Here is a 16340-nt window from a genome sequence, read left to right on the forward strand (position 1 = left end):
ATATTTTATTTCTTGATCTGGATTTTTTAATCCAGCAATAGTTTTATCAGACAGTGAGGTTCTTTCACACCAATATCTACATTAAACTTTATAGCCTACAGCTCTGTTTTCCTGTAAAACTGATTATATTATGATTAACCTAAAAGCCATAGCTATTATCAATCAAGTAGACACTAACAGAGTGACGCACTTCCATGCACTTGAAAGTGTAATGGAAACAGGTTCTAATAACGTGAAACGCATAATGTATTTATAATTAACCGTTTTGTCCAGTTCACTGAAACCCGTGTCCTGCAAACGCACGCAGCTTTTAAACCATATATCTTATCTTATTAAAGTCAGCTCATTTTGACAACATTAGTCATTTGCACTAAACGTTGGGCAGCTGCAAAGAAGTGCCAGAAGAGGATCTGCCAAAGCTGTTTCGGAAATCAGCACATGTGGCTGCATGACAAAAAGCGGCTCTGTCTAAAATAGGCTTGGATAAATCTTGTGGTGTTACTGGGCAGCACACACCCAGGAGACACAAAAAGCTTCCCTATGCCCCAGACTGCTCCTGAAATAATTAGACCTGCAAGGGGACACGGGAAACCCAGATTTTGCCACCAGACCTCTGGGACCTCCTTGTTGTAGTCATCCCTCCACCCCATGCTCCAGTGCGCAGCAAACCTTTCACAACCACCTCACCAATGGTCTTCATTCCCCGGACAGTCACAAACCGCACGCAGCGCATCACCTTTTTCTCGTCATTTGTTTTGCCAGGATCCCTGCAAGCAGAGCAACGCAAACCTCCCGTGCGCATGGCGGTACAAGATGCAGAGTGACACAAGACTATTTTTCCAGGGATTTAAACTGCACAGCGGGGTTTTCAGGCAACCTTGTCAATGACAGCACTACAGCAGTGTCCACCAAATAAGCTCTGCCTTCCTGGGTGCCTCCCCATCTTGGGGAATTAAATCCTGTGCACAACACTGCAGCTGGGGTCCCCAGCGGGGTTAGCCCAGGTCCCCAGGGTCCATGTTTCTCTTTACCTGCTTCCATATACATCCCCCCAGCACGGATGCTGAGCTGGAGGGGGTGCAAGGTGAAGTTCCCCCAGTCCTGTCGCCCACCAGTTCCATTTTAGGGACTGTGAGGTCACTGATTTCTCAGCAGTCACCAACGCGTGGGAAAGGTGAGATGGGTGAGAAGAGAGTGGAACAGCAGAGAGGAGGAGAGGAGGCAGAGACCCTGGCAGCGATGAAGTCATGGTAAATCTGCTCCCCCCGTGCTGAAAAGGGACAGGCTGCACGGCAGCCCCGGCAGAGAGAGGAAGCCAGCACAGACCAACCTCCTGCACCCACACCACAACATGACTTTCACCAGGGTGCTGCACGTCGCGGCTCTGCTCCTGATGCAAGGTAAGTGATATATCTGCTCTTACACCATCTCCCCTTGCCGAGCAGTCCAGCTTGGAGAACTCAATTTCCAGAGCTTCAGCACACCACGCGCAAGGCAGCTTTGCTGTTGTGTTCTTGTTGACAACACTGTTTTGTTACCCAATTTCCAAAGCACGCTGCTGCTGAATTCCAGCTGACTCCTAAACCCATTATCAATGAGACTAATTCACCTCCTAGCAGCACGCTGGAGATGGTGAAGCATTGGGAAATCAAAATATTTTTCCCTTAAATTTAAATAGCGGATCACTGCTTACTTTCCCTGGCTTAGATATCTGTGTATGCCTTTGTTCACATCTTGTGTAAAAAGAGGCTCATATAAAGAAGTCAGAGTAATTTAGAAAGCTCTTGCAAAGTACTTTGAAAAAGAAAAGCACTTTAAATGCTCAATCTCCTTACTCCTACTAGAGGATGTAGCTTATCCCTACTTTGCTAATCTCCTCTCCTTCGTACACAGGAGACTGTGTAAGGTTCATATTTGACCATGTCAAAGAGGGAAAGACTTAAGTAAGGAAAGCAGCAAGACAGCTATCTACAGCAGGCTTCACTCCCGACCTTTGCAGGAGGAATGCACGCTCGAGCCTTGTGCTGGCTGGAGCAATAGTCCCTCTCCCTTCTTAATGAACACTGGAGCAGAAACCATAGCAGTGCTATTGCTGACACTTTGCTAATACTCTCACGCATCAAGGTTTTGTTAATAGAGGCCACATCAAATCCCAGCGTCTAACAGCAACAAAGCATTCTGTAATACTGTATGCTTAGGACATTTTATTACCATTGATTGTGTTTAACAGAAGCCAGGCCTTAAGGAGCTGTCAATTATATCCAGCTGAACTGGCACCTTTAGACTTGCTCCAAATCAGCAGCTTTCACTCTGTTTCAGTGTACAACCCCTCTTCCCCCAATATTGCCGCAGGCTCCTGGCATGATGAATTTGTACCTGGTGACAACCGCTAGCTGCTCTTGGCTATCAGAATTAATTCAGACTCCCACTCGCAGGTCTGCAGCCAGAGGTCAAAAATAACTCATTAAACAGGATGTCTCATAGACTAACAAGTTCTCTATGCACTTTCTGATGGCTAAAATAATAACAACCAGAGGCATGAACCATTCTGCCTAACTGCATCCTGCAATTTCTAGCAAGAAATTTTTGCCCTTTCTTGACAAGAAGGTGGATGTATCACTGTACTTGATGCCAGACTAATTTTTCCAGGTAGTCAGGGCACCTGGGACCCACACAGTACAAGAGCCACTGTCCTCTGGAGCTGGCACGAGAGCATCTCCCACACCCCAGTGACGGTACTGTGGTAGGCTACAGTGGCTTGAAGACCACAGCCACGTCAAACTGTCCCCTAATTTGAAATTTGACCCATGACTCGTAGTCTGAATGAAGCCATGGTCTCTCATGGAAATTGCAAATATGCCCTGTCCTGGGTGCTGCTTTTTTCTGCTTTAGAAAAGCAAGCAACACCCCCACCTTTTCTTGTTCAGTCTTGCTGCTCTCACCTCAAAAGGTGCGACTTGAAAGACCCCACACTGCTGTTAGCAACAGGAAACCATCGCTACAAAAAAATACAGACAGGCCTCATGGAAAACCACAGAGAAGGCCCGCTTGGCTGCCTTAACAACATGCACCTCCTGACACAGGTTTTCTCAAGTGAAACCCATGCAAGGAGCTTTTCCTTTTGCTACCGCTCCCCTGCAAACTACTCCCACGTGGCACAAGCTCCAAGAAACGAGCTGGGACACTAATCATAGGAAATGGAGGTGGAATCAAGAGGAAATACCCAAAGGCACTGATGTGATGGTACACCAATTATGGCCACTCTTAAGTTCAACAGGGCTTCCCTGGTGTACAGTGATTCTCTTGAACTCGGCCTGTGGCGTCTCCTGACACCGTGCAGTAAGGACAGACAGCAGATCTGTATCACACAGTTTCTCCTTAGCTAAAGCAGCATACATTGTATTACAAATTCAGAAGCAAAAATACTAAGATACTACAAGGAAATCTCTTCGACAAGCTTATAGACTCTGAAGATTAGATAGTGAAGAAAGATAAAAGGTCCGTGGTGTATTTGTGGAGTCCCAGACTACATCACTGACCATTTTTCCGTGCCACCTCTGGAAATGTCAGGTGTGCTCAACTCAAGGGTGAGGCGTGCGATCCCATGGGAAACTACTGTCTTACAGGGAGAGAAGTCCTTTCTCTGATTTGAGTGGTAAAGGATCAGGTACAGCAAGAATGCCATATGATAGCTTAATTTCTGGTATATTTTTAAATGTTTTTAAGAAAATGAAAAGCTTTCCTGAAGCCCAGAGAGATTCATTTCCCCAGACTGCAGTGCTCATGTATGCAGTGGGAACTTGCAGCAGACAGCAAGCTGGAAAATAAAATCAAAACACACAAAACAGGAATGAAAAATAAAACCTTCCTACTGCCTATTTACTTAACTCTGACCCAGGCACTGCTCTTAGTAATTTCTCCAGGGCATGCTTTTTTCTGGAGAAGGCAATTCATTCCAGGTCATCAAATATTTTCACAAAGTGTATTATATATCTGAGAATGTCTGGAGAGAAAAACACACTTTATTGCCTGTCTGTAAAATGAACTGGGAGAAGAGAGAATGAAATTTCATTTTAGTAACCTGTGCCAGGTTTGTGGATCCTATCTTCGAAGTAAGTTCCAAAGCCAGTTCAAAGCAGTTGCAGCATTACAATTTCTGAATAAAAAAGCCTCATTTTTCAGAGGTGCTGATCATCCACGGCTCAGTCACACACACTCGCAAATCAGGTTCAACAGCTCCAGAATGAAACATGGAATAATGAAAAATTAATGTTTGCGTTAACATACAGGGAGAATGTGCATTAAACAGGTCTACTATCAATACTTCATTGACTCGTGTGGAATAACATTTAATAACAAACTGGTTGTGCTACCAGCTGAAGAACACAAACCTTTGGTATGTGTCTTACACAGTGACTGTGATAACCTATCTAATCACTGTGATTTATTTATATCAGTACAATCATATTGGCAAATTTCCTAATATGGAAAAAACTTCACACCCGTGAAAAAAGTAAAGTTGCCATCTTACTCTGTCGAAACATTGTCACTTTACTTCATGTCACATTTTAATACTTGTTTTTTCCTCTCATCTCTGGCAGGGGATTTTCCAGGAGCTGGCAGTGAAACCGTAACTCTAAGGGAAGGAGAGGACCTAAATCTCCGCTGCACCCTCAGCAGTGACGAGGGTTCTGCCCGGCAGTGGTTAAACCCTCACGGGTTTGCCATTTTTCTAAACACCCAGCGGGGTAAGTGTGAAAACTGAATGCAGCACTTTCCACGTGGGGCTGGAGGGTCACTCCAAAGTGGGCTTTCCGAGCTCCCACCCATGGCCAGTCTGACTCACCTGCTATCCGACCACTCAAGATGGTTTTACGTTCAGCCCCTTTCTGGCAGGAAGCTGATGAAATGGAAACCCCCGCAAGAGTGGTCAGGCACTAGAGCTTTTAGCAATGAACTGTAGTTACCACCAGCACCAGGAGATTAGCACAAAAACCCACTCTTGCCTTACAAGAGAGACAGAAGTCTGAAAGCCCTGGGTACATTTCTGCTCATCAGGGAATTCAATGTAGTGCATCAAGAGGAAATTTTTAGAAAACAGATCCAAATTCAACAGCTCTGCAAGATGAGGACTGCCTTGGTCATACCCATTTGTACAGTACCTCATCAGTATCCCTGCTGGTTAAAGCCTTTAGGCTTTAATGAAAACAATGGCTGGGATTTATCCAATTGACACTGGGTACTCAACTCCCACTGAAACTGACCAGGAACCAAGGGCCCTCTTCAGTTGCTCTGGGAATCCCAGCCACCGGGTCTTGGCACCCACATCAAACCAGCCTACTAATATTTCCTTCAAGTATTGCCATTATTTCTATATGGAAAATGTCACGAGTAACTGTTGCTCCTATTTACTCAGTTACAAGAGCAAGTGGGATGACTGTTCTTCAGCATGTTTAAATGACTCGCACATGTATGTATGAGGAACTGTTTCCTGTGGAATCCCAGATCCTAAGTTCAGTAGTCTCAGTATAATGCATATGAACCATTAGATTCAAATGGGATCCAACAAAACTCAGTGCTGAGCCTCTGACAGCTAATGGGTATGGGAAACAGGGCTACTGGAGCCCGTTGTGCTGCATTGACATTCAGGCTTCCAAAAACCACACCAGGCTGTGGCAGGGGTTCCTCTCTCCTGTTGCAGTCTATTAGTCCGATCATGCACCCAAGAGCTGCAGGACCTAGGAGGAAGTCACCTCTCCATCAGTTATCTCTAATTTTGACCTATATGTATCATCTCAGTATTTTACACCATAGAGGTAGGCAAGAGTAGCAAGAATTCCTTTGTTTATGCAAGTTCTCTATGGCCCTGGCTACAGCCACAAACTCTCTCTTTCTACGCAACAGTTTTGGACTGAGACACTTTATTCCGCCCATGCCCAGTTCTAATCATCTCCATCTTTTAGTGGCTCTGTCCCTTTTGATGCTTAAAGTTTTGCTGAATTGACACAGCAATTTAATAGGGTTAGAGAAAGATCATATCCACTGGTATCTATAGGAGCAGACTCTAACCCAATTGAACAAAATGTTACCTGCCTTAAATCACCTGAGGATTCAACCCATAGTTCCAACATTCCACCATTATCCTTCAGTAAGATGCATGACGTAACACCCACAAGGATTAGAGTTTGCAAAGCATTTGGATCTTTGATAAGTCAGGTGCACTGAATATTTTCCTTTTGCAATACAAAAGAAAAGATTCCTCATTTAGAGAATCACCACTGTCAATCTCTGTCACATTGCCTCTCCAATAAACCGCTTTGTGAATCAGTTCCCTCCAGTCTCACTGTAGCTAAAAAAGAAATGACAAGCTAGCTACAAGTCTTGAAATCATGGTGGTTTCAAAATCCTTTAACATTTAATCACTTCCATAAATTATAGTACTGCTGTGATTTTCTCCCAACTCTGTATTTTTACAAGACCTCAGCTAAAAAAAAAAAAATGGAAAAGATCGTTTTTGAGGTCTTTTTCTCCCTAATGACTGGTACACTTCCCCAGTTTCAGTTCAATTTAAGGGCAGAAAGTTAAACTTTCTGTGCTGTGATTGTGGGAAAAGTCCATGTGACTTGCTGGCCTGACTCCGAGCACTCCCAGGGGAGACCCAGCAGGAGGAATGAAACAGAGACTACAAAGTTGAGAAAGGGGACTGTACTGCAAAGTACAGATATCCTAGGAAATGGTCTCATTAAAATCAATGTAATTTGACAAGCCAATTAGTAAGTAGTAAAGAGGTGTGTGAACACCATAGTGTTCATTTTTATATCACAAAATACACCCAAACAGGGGAAGTGATTTTTTCAAGGCCAAATAAAGGCTTGGGGAATAGGGAAGGGAAAGGTCCTCAGTTCAAAGTTCCTATTACTTTTCTGACCACATATAATGTCCTCACACCCCAATGTTTGCTTATATTTATCCATCTAGACACTTAAATAACCCAACTTGCTATAATACCTGGTAACACAGGAATAAGACCCCCTGAAAATAAAAGCGAGAAAAAACATGTCGTTTTCCCAGCTGGCAGCACATCCCCTCCTTCTTCAGTTTACTGTGGGCTCTGCACTAGCGCAGCACCAGCCAGGAACACTTTGTGATAGAACTGCTCCGTTACATCAAGTGTTGATGAATTAAAAAATGCAATAAAGAAAACTATCCTCATTCATTACTGCTTTGATTACCTGTCTTCCTCTTATGTACCGACACACATAGCATGCTGGGGTTTATTTTCCTTACAGCTTTAAGAGATGAGAGATACAAACTTATCCGTTATTCAAAGGATGAATTATCAATCCAACTATCTAACATAACAGTGGACGATGAAGGCGTATATAAATGCTTCTACTACGGCATCCCCTTCAAAAGCAAGAACAAGACTGTTAAGGTATTAGGTAAGTTCCTTCACCTGCTTTGCTCCAGAGGAGCAGAACAACAAGGCCGGCTCCTCAACTCCAGACCTGCATTTTTGCATGCAATTGTAGGGTGCTTAACCAACATAATCCTGGTTTTAGCTCAGTCCCCCCCAAAACAATGCTGTGTATGAGCCACTCATCAAATCGAATAGAAAGATGTACTATAACTGATTCTAAATCTTCTTGCTGCAGCTGCTCCTTCTAATCCAGTGCTGGAAGTATCCCGAGACACAGAAAGCAGCATTACACTGTCCTGCTATACCCAAGGATGTAAACCACAGCCCCAGATTACCTGGTTGTTGGACAACGGGATAGAGCTCCCTGGTAAGTGTTACAGGACCAGGGATTCACTACTAACAATTTCTTCTTATCAGCCTTGGGCATGTTTAAAAATACTGGCGGGTGAAACACCTTCTGCAGCACATCAGCTAGGACTACTACTCATTTAGTAAAACTTGGCCCCTGTGGTGCAGGTTTGGAGGGAGTTCAGCCCTAAATTCCAGTGTTTGTGCAAGGGACAGCACTCATCTGCTTTGTTCACATTCAGTGCAGAACACCACCACCTGGCACCAAAATCCCTTGAAAGTCTGGAGTGAAATTCCACTGAAATAAAATCCAAAACTCTGGAGGAACGCTTTTCAAAGCCCCAGTACAAAATCAGTTAACAAATCCATTGTAACTATTTCCATGTTGCAACCAGTAGACAAGTTTTCCTCAGCTTTGCTGAGCAGCTCCCAGACACACCAGCAGCGTTTCTCTTTCATGAGTCTGTTAGAGAAGGCAGCTCATGAGCAGAAGCAAGAGCAAAGCTCAGGAATCACAGCCCAAGCCACCCTGTGAGGCTCCATGCATCTGGGTGGACACACAAGGAGGAAAAGAGCCACCACATAGCTCAATGTAACTTGCGCACTATATAAATAGCTGCTTGGAAGGCCACGTTCTAATAACAACTACCTTATTAGCTGTTAACTGTAGCACAGAGAGGAAATACACATCTGTGTCCAAGTGTGAGGAAAACACCGATAGATGCAAATGTATTTTCCTTCACCTATTAACAAGCTCTTATGTGTACTTTGCATCATCAAAAGCTTAGTTTTTTAATCTCCCTGCTCCCCCACAAGATGGTTTTTTTAACTATGAACTCCAGAAAACAAGAGAAGTGTGCTGGCCTGAATACAGCTAGAAATTAAGACTAAATAAAAAAACCCAGGCTGCCAGATACACAGGTATTAACGCAACCGCATAAAGGCCTGTGCTTAAAGGAACTGCGCTCCGGGGAAGCGGCAAAGCTGGTAAGGGAGCCACACGAAAGGCAGGGCAGAGAGCCATCTGCCATCGCAGGGGCAAAGGCGCTCTGGGGCAGCGCGCGGGCCTGGGGAAACAGCTTCTAAAATCCTGCGTGTCTTCGGGAAGCGCTGGGCTCTATGGCACTGTAAGGGATTAAGGGAACACCAGCTGTGAAGTCATGGAGAGCTCAGGGAAGCGCTGTATCATCTCTGAGTTTTTATATGCATTTTTCCCCGGTGTTCTAGAAACAGTGGTTTCCTTAAACTTGAAGCAACCTCAGTTCTGGCCTGATAAAGTGTGTGATTTGTAACATCAGAAAACACAACTCGGCCGCTGAACGCCTCCCGCAACACATAAATCCAACCCTGCCTTTCTCCACTTATTTTAACAAAAACCTGTGCTTACCTCTCTCTCCTCCCGGCCCTTGTAACACGGAGCCAGTCAGCCATCACGGGGCCCCCTCACCTCGCCCCCCCTGCACCTGGGAGGGCAATAACGCCGCACCAGGCCGCTGCGGTGGCTGCTCGGCTGGTTTCGGCTGTGGCCGCTTTTCAGGGGAAGGAATATTTGCATGAAGAGGCGCTAATTGCACCCTGTGGCCTGCTAGTGGCAGACACCAGTTGAAATGTTAAAATTCAGGCTTTCTGCATGTGCCTTTCCTTGTTTTGAAGGTGACTGAGTAACATTCCTTTCTCCCCCTTCCATTCTCGGCTTTAATCACTTACTGCAAATATTTATACTAATCAGAAAATAGCTAATACATCTTAATTACTGGCAGCACCTCAGTTCCACCAGGGCTCAGCGGGGGCGAACCAGCTGTAATTACTGAGCCGTTGCTGACAAAGATTATTTTCTTCCTAGCAAAAAACACTTTGAAATCATTTTGAGCTCTTGCATGACCCCGCTGGGGATGGAAAAGAGAGTTGAGGAATACTGGTCTATGTGATACAGCAAGTTATCTGTAAAGGCTAATTTGGAAACAAGGAATTTCTGTCATTTAAGAATAAGGGTGTTACCAAGGGCAACAGATCAAGAGAAAGCATCGGTTTGTTTCCAGAGAACCTCTACATTATAAACAGACAGTAGAAATTATTGTGCCACCAGGGGCATTAAAAGTAAACATCTGAAAAAAAAACTTCTCCACCACAGCTGTTCAAACATGTCTCTGTGTCACAGGAAATACACCTTTATTTTTCCATATCATATACACGAGTAGAAGTCAGTATTACCGAGAGGACTAGGAACTGCATCAGACGAGTTATGTGGCTCTAATTCATTATAGCAAGGCAATTAATCTTTGTGTTTAACTTCCCCCAGCTGCAAAAGGGGAAGAGTCAAACCTGCATTGTGGGGATGATGGAGGACTTGCACAGGATTTCACAGTTATATAAATGTTTATTTATTACAAATGTAAATATGGCCCATCAATATTTATTGTTCATATTTATCAACATGCACAACTATTTCACAAATTATTTTTATGTTCGGGGTAACAAATCCACAGCTATTAAGACTCAAATGCAATGCTCTTGGATATCACATAGCAGAATCAGAACTTTTCTAGGCCTCAGTCGCGCTGCAAACCAGCAGGTCCTTGCCCTGAGGCTCCCCGCTGCGGGCTGTGCGTGGCTATGGCACACAGCAAAGCAATTTATTCCGTTCAGTAAGGACCAAAAGTGACAGTGGGTACTTGGACATTTCACCACGGTCCTGCAGGGGAATTTCCCCGTGCGAGTCATGTCAGGGAGCGGAGGCTTTGGGTTAAGCACAGGAGGTGCAGCGAGGTCTGCACTTAAACAACTGCCAAGGAAGAAAACATGACCTTGCTGCCTTTGGGCTCCCATGTAATCCATTTACACAATGAACCACTTGTGCGAAGTAACCATGCACTGCTTTAGCACAGCAAAGTAATGCAGATTGCGCCTGGAAGGTTTTTCATTAAATTGCTCTTCACTAGAAAGCACTTAAATGTTTTCTTCCAATGGGTATATAGGTGACACTAAGCACAAGTTAGAAGCTAATGGGAAGAAATGGACCGCAACCAGCACGCTGACAGTCCTCGCCTATGGGCCCAATTCAACAGCCAGCTGCATCGTCCGCCACCAGGCACTAAGAGAAGAGAAGCTGATGGCATCCTTCCGGTTTGAGGACCTCCCTAGGATAGGTACTGCAGGCTCCTTCAGCAGTGGCTATCCCATTTTATCACTCTGTGGTGGTGAAAGCTACGCAGATACACATGCAAAGCGGAAGCCCATAAATCTACTTTTAAATGAGGGCTACGTGGGGCAAAAGAAGAACTCCAAACTAAGATTTGGGGGCTTTTTCCTGCTTCTTAACTACCTTAAAATTCATTAAACATTAAGCCACAGCAGCAGAGGCAGGTCTGTTCCCCAGTGCTGCTGCTAGAACTCAGGTGATGTTTGTCATAAAGCTTTAAACATAGTTTACAGTTTATGTTCTCAAAAAGCTCTGAGCTTCCCATGTATTAGACACATCCACCTGGAAAGGTAGCAGGGTGTAAATGTTGTAAATTAACACTGAAGCTGCTTGTCTAGTAATTCTTGGAGGAGAGTTTGCCTTCTGCCCATCTACTCATCCTTAAAATAGATCTAATTATTCTTACCTTGTTTTTCCTTACATTGCATGATTCAACAAATGGTTATGCTCTAAAAGTTTTACTGTTGTTGGGTTTTTTTCAGTGACAAATACAAGTCCTGCACCAGCAGCACTAGAAGTGGATACACATGTGTCTGAGAAGAGGGAATCTACAGGTAGGCATTTATTGCTCAGCCTTTTTTAAATTACTGCATAGGTCAGATAAATACAGCATCTATCACAGAAAATATTGTACAGTGCCTTTACCTAGAGGTAGGGCTGCAAAAGAGCAGTTGCCATCAGCTCTGGGGGATATTTTGCTTGGCCTTCAGAACTGCTTTGTTTTTTCCCCCAGTGACCGCAGCAGAGTCAGATCTGAACAGCAGCACGGCCTCCGCTCCAAGCTACCCACAGCATACTGGTGAGGGTTTCACTTTCAATTTTTCCCCTCATTTCATAGCTTTAAATATATTCAGAGGACAGGGAAGTCAAAGGTGGGAGGGTAGGACTGTAAGTCTAACCACAGATCAGACAGAGCACCCAAACAGCCCGAACCATGAGGCATACCAGAGCAGGTTCCTTTTTTCATTAATCAGTTCAATGGCAAAGTGTCGCTTCTGACTTTTGTCTTGTGTTTGGGGGGGGGGGGGTTCCTTTAGGATCCAAACAACCAACTGTCCCTTCTGCAGTACCAGAGGATCCAGTAGTTACCAGCTCAGCGTCAACAGCAACCCAGCAAAACCTCCAACCTGATGTCACATCTACTTGTAAGTTTGGTCTTAGTTACATGAATTTACCAAACCAGGACAGAAATGCTACCGAGAACAGTGTTACATTCCAGGTTACAAACAAGCACGTACCATAAAACACAGAGTTTCTTGCCTGGGCGGGGAGCCCTAGGTTTTACAGCCATGAAAGCGGACAAAGTCTCTCGATAGATGCAGAAGAACATCAGCATTAGCAGCAGCAGACAGACCGGCCACTGTCGCAGGATGCTGTGAGCCCAGGCTGGGCTTTCTCTGGACGGTTGCACTAGGTGGCACTGTGCAACAACAGTTATCTGTGCGCAGGGCAGGCTGCAGGTTCCAGTTGCTGAACTGAGGAGTTGTTCCCAGTGGAATGATGAGCTCCACTGCCCAAATTGGTTGGCCAAAACCCACCAAGGTGGGCAAAGGTGCCTGCTTGATGTGACGTGCCCTGCAGTGGAAAATCAATCGTCTGTTTTAGAAACACATGAACTTTTGCTTTATATTTGTTTAAAAGTGCTACACCAGTGATTACAAACATCGCAGAATGGCTACATCCTGATAAACAATTCGTACTATGTTGATAAACATACATTGAAAGCTTGAATCTTTCAACAGGACTTTCACTAGGTGTGCTTACATGGAATCATACAATGGTTTGGGTTGGAAGGGACCTTTAAAGGCCGTCTACTCCAACCCCCCTGCCATGAGCAGGGACATCTTCCGCTAGATCAGTTTGCTCAGGGCCCCGTCCAACCTGAACTTGAATGTTTCCAGGGACGGGACATCTACCACCTCTCTGGGCAACCTGTGCCAGTGTCTCAGCACCCTCATTGTAAAACATTTCTTCCTTATATCTAGTCTAAATCTTCCCTCTTTTGGTTATGAATGTTATGAATGTTATGTTTTAGTTATCCATGTTATGAATGTAAAATTTTGTTAGGCACAGCACGCATTATCATTTTAGTTTTTCAAGTCAATGTTAATTATAAAAGGATATATTGTCTGTGTGTCTAAGAAAGTCAGAACTCACCTGTCTGTCTGCACAGGGTCTGAAGTACCACCAGCTGCAGCAGGAAAGGAAGAATTGGCTGGATCGTCAAATTACTATGTCCCCAACGGTACGACCTCACATCATCAGACATGGCGTGGTGGTGGCAAAGGAAAGGGATTCTCACACTGAGTGACTGCACCACTGTGAGCTATGAAGACAGTATAAGAGTAGTCAAGGATATGAATTTAAAAAAAAAAAATCTTCCTTAAGGAAAAGGATACATGCTCATTCCCATTTTTGCAAGCAAGTAAAGGAAACTGGTAGACAGGGAAAGCCCCAAAATGAACAAAGAGGCAAAGGTCAGCTTTGTTTTAATTTGGCTGTAAATGGGAAGCCCTGAGTTCAACAATGTGTAAGAGGCTCTGAGGATTTTCTGTTTTTAAAGCTTAGGTGGTCTTCAGATTAAAACGAAATACCGTGTTAAGGAAGTGAGCATAGAGCTTTAAGTCAAGGGCTCCAGAAATCCCTTTCTGCTGCAGTACCAGGTGCCCTGGACTTCAAAGTTTCTGGGAAAATACGCATTTCTTAAGCATCCCTTTGCCCTTCAGAGAAATACCGTTCTCCTTTCCATTCCTCCAGGGACTGAAACAGCATTAAATGGCAATGTCACAGAAGAGGAACTTTCCAGGACAGAAGCCCCACTACCAAGTGAAAATGTAACTGTGATTTCCATCATCACCTTCGGTATGAACTCTTTAATGGCAGCTTCCAAACATGCAACGAGTTTTCTTACACCACACTGGTTCTCTCTGGCCACATATCCACCTCCAAACCTTTTGTCAGTACACTAGGGTAGTGCTGGCTTGCAGTCTTGGGGAGACACCACAGAAACACAACCATTTTTATCATCTAGTAAAAATCTAAAATCTAAAAGCTAAATTTTACTGTTTGTTATGCCAGAGCACAAATCCACTGATTTCAGTACATTCTTCTTGTTCATACAAGAAGAAAAAAATTGACCTCACATTCTAAAATTAAGTCAAATAAAGTGACTTCTGCTCTCCCACCGTGTTCATCTGGCCTGATCCAGGACCTATCATTCTCATCTTAATTACCAGAGACTCAGAGGAAGCTATTTAACAACACAAACATACACCTGCCTCTTTTACAGAGCAAGATCTGAAGTCTGAAGGCATCAAAAAGAGAGAGAGTAATCTCCTGCTGCCAATCTTGGTGGCTGCTCTGATTTTCGTGCTGCTTATCATTGTCCTGCTTTTTATGAGGAAGCTGAAAAAAGCTCATGGAGTGTGGAAAAGAGGTGGGTGATGACCCTGTCCGAGCATCTGCTGGGGCAGGACAGCTGAGGAGCCTGTTAAGCAGAGACAAGACATGGCTCCTCCAGCCACCGCTTAAATGTCCTTCTCCCATAGACAGTGACTGGGACTTGTTGCAAGCAACTGTTGAAGAGTCCCTTCAGCTGACACAAGATGCCACAAAAGCCAACGAAATTGTTGTCTTAGGCATCCCTCTTAGATGATCGGGATGATTGAACCCCCCAACTAGTCTCTCAGGATTTTTATGCTCAAGGCAGAAAGCGAGGAAGAGTCATGGAAAAATCTCTCATCATCTTAATTATATTTGTTTTCTGCACAGAAAATGATGTTTCAGAGCAGACACTGGAGAGTTATAAATCCAAATCTAATGAAGACAGTCCGGGCCACGAGAAGAATGGACATGGTAAAAAGCTTTAACCAGCATAAACTAATTCCTATTAGAGCGTTGCTACTGACCACAGCCAGAGCAGATTGCAGTCAGTCTTACTATACAGAGATATTCACAAATTGCACATTTTAAACCTGAATATTCTAAACCCTTTCATACCCAGAGGTCCACCACAGATATTATAGCTTTAGAAAGAGTGATGCAGGACCATACAAAATGAAAATCATTTTTGACAGGTGAATAAGCCCAGAGGGCAAGAATAAGGGAACTTTGCCAACATCTTTCAACATGAGATTATTGAAGCACCTAAAAAGTATTAGAAGAGAAGGGGCTCATAATTATTGTAAAAAATATTTTCAAAACTTTCCTTCTTTTTTAAATATTTTAAACTACAACATATTTAAACCACTCTTGTACAAATTAGTGCCTTGAGTATTGTGTAACCTGCATTAGATCACATCATGCATCTCAGTCTTTGTTGCAATGGATACCCTAACAATTTCTAGGAATGCATGTCATCTTTTATTGTTCTGTAACAGTCTAATTAATATGTATTTCAATCAGGTACACACACACCCTTTACAAAATCAGTAATAAATGTGTGTTTATCTTTCAGTTGTCAATCAGAAGTCCAACGTGCAGTATGTAACAGAAGGATATGTGGAAACAACCCAGAAGAATCCAACAGACAAAAACATTGCGATCAGTGAGAAATTGTTCAGATGTGGAAAGGAAACAGATGTGTAGCAATGGCAAATCTGTACAATGGGCAGAAACACCACTGTTCCCTGATATTGATACTACAGCACTCAGATATCAATACGATTTCAAGGAGCAGAAGTACAAACAGCTACCCTCAACCCAAAAGCCAACTGGGACTTTTCCTTAAACAGTGGGACAGGTAGATGGGACCGGTGCTCCTAGAAACCTCTTAGCAATGAACACACTGACTTACCTGTAATCCTCAGGGGAGTTAACTAACCCCTGCCAGAAATAGAGCTTCCCATCTCGGGTCCCATCAGCAATTAGGGTCCTGGCAAGGGAACATGCAACTAGCCCCAAGGACCACAGGATATGAAGATATTCATGTGATGCTTCGGCCAGCTCCTCCGCAAGCGTGGGAGCTGCAAACCAGCTGGGACTTGTATTACCTCATTTTTACCCCAAACCTGGACAATCAGCTGGATTTAACCAAGCAGGAAAGCACTCTGATGTCCAAAATGCTAAAAAAAAAGAAGGTTGTTCCCCCTTGCTAGGACTTTGCCGCGGTTCCTCAGCTGCACCATGGTAACATCACGCTCTGCTGTGCAAGACCGCCTCAGCACCAGTCTCCGAGGGGCTCTGACACCAAAGCATGTGGGTGCTGCAGTCTCCCACACCGCCTCAGCTGCCAGGGGTGTTACTGAGAATATGGAAGTCTTCAAAGAAGGGGTTGGCAAAGGTGAAGAGGATGCGCAAGGGACTCCCCAAATCCAGGGACAAACTGCAAATGGGCAAGCTAGGAGAATCGCTGAGACGTTCCAGCTGCAGAGC

The 16340-nt window shown here is 44.2% G+C and overlaps 1 protein-coding gene across 2 annotated transcripts; it reads left to right on the plus strand.

Annotated features, from left to right (window-relative positions):
- The first annotated feature begins 1256 nt into the window (after nt 1–1256).
- Nucleotides 1257–16316, plus strand: CRTAM (cytotoxic and regulatory T cell molecule). Of its 2 annotated transcripts, XM_063355289.1 has the most exons (13): nt 1257–1400; nt 4602–4748; nt 7290–7442; nt 7656–7787; nt 10744–10914; nt 11450–11521; nt 11701–11766; nt 12005–12112; nt 13141–13212; nt 13725–13829; nt 14257–14403; nt 14739–14822; nt 15424–16316. In XM_063355289.1, exons 1-13 carry the CDS (start codon nt 1352–1354, stop codon nt 15552–15554), a joined length of 1437 nt encoding a protein of 478 aa, XP_063211359.1. In that variant the 5' UTR covers nt 1257–1351; the 3' UTR covers nt 15555–16316. The 2 variants fall into 2 exon arrangements, with proteins under 2 accessions (XP_063211359.1, XP_063211360.1); XM_063355290.1 differs by lacking the exon at nt 11701–11766.
- The last annotated feature ends 24 nt before the right edge of the window (nt 16317–16340 follow it).

This window comes from Chroicocephalus ridibundus, chromosome 18 (assembly GCF_963924245.1).
Source record: "Chroicocephalus ridibundus chromosome 18, bChrRid1.1, whole genome shotgun sequence".
NCBI classification, from domain to species: domain Eukaryota; kingdom Metazoa; phylum Chordata; class Aves; order Charadriiformes; family Laridae; genus Chroicocephalus; species Chroicocephalus ridibundus.

Excerpts from the sequence above, each read along its gene's own strand:
- CRTAM (XM_063355289.1), top strand. The coding sequence starts at position 1,352 with ATGACTTTCACCAGGGTGCTGCACGTCGCGGCTCTGCTCCTGATGCAA. Across the intron at positions 11,522-11,700 it reads TGAGAAGAGGGAATCTACAG|TGACCGCAGCAGAGTCAGAT; the intron begins GTAGGCATTTAT and ends TTTTTCCCCCAG. Across the intron at positions 11,767-12,004 it reads AAGCTACCCACAGCATACTG|GATCCAAACAACCAACTGTC; the intron begins GTGAGGGTTTCA and ends GGGTTCCTTTAG.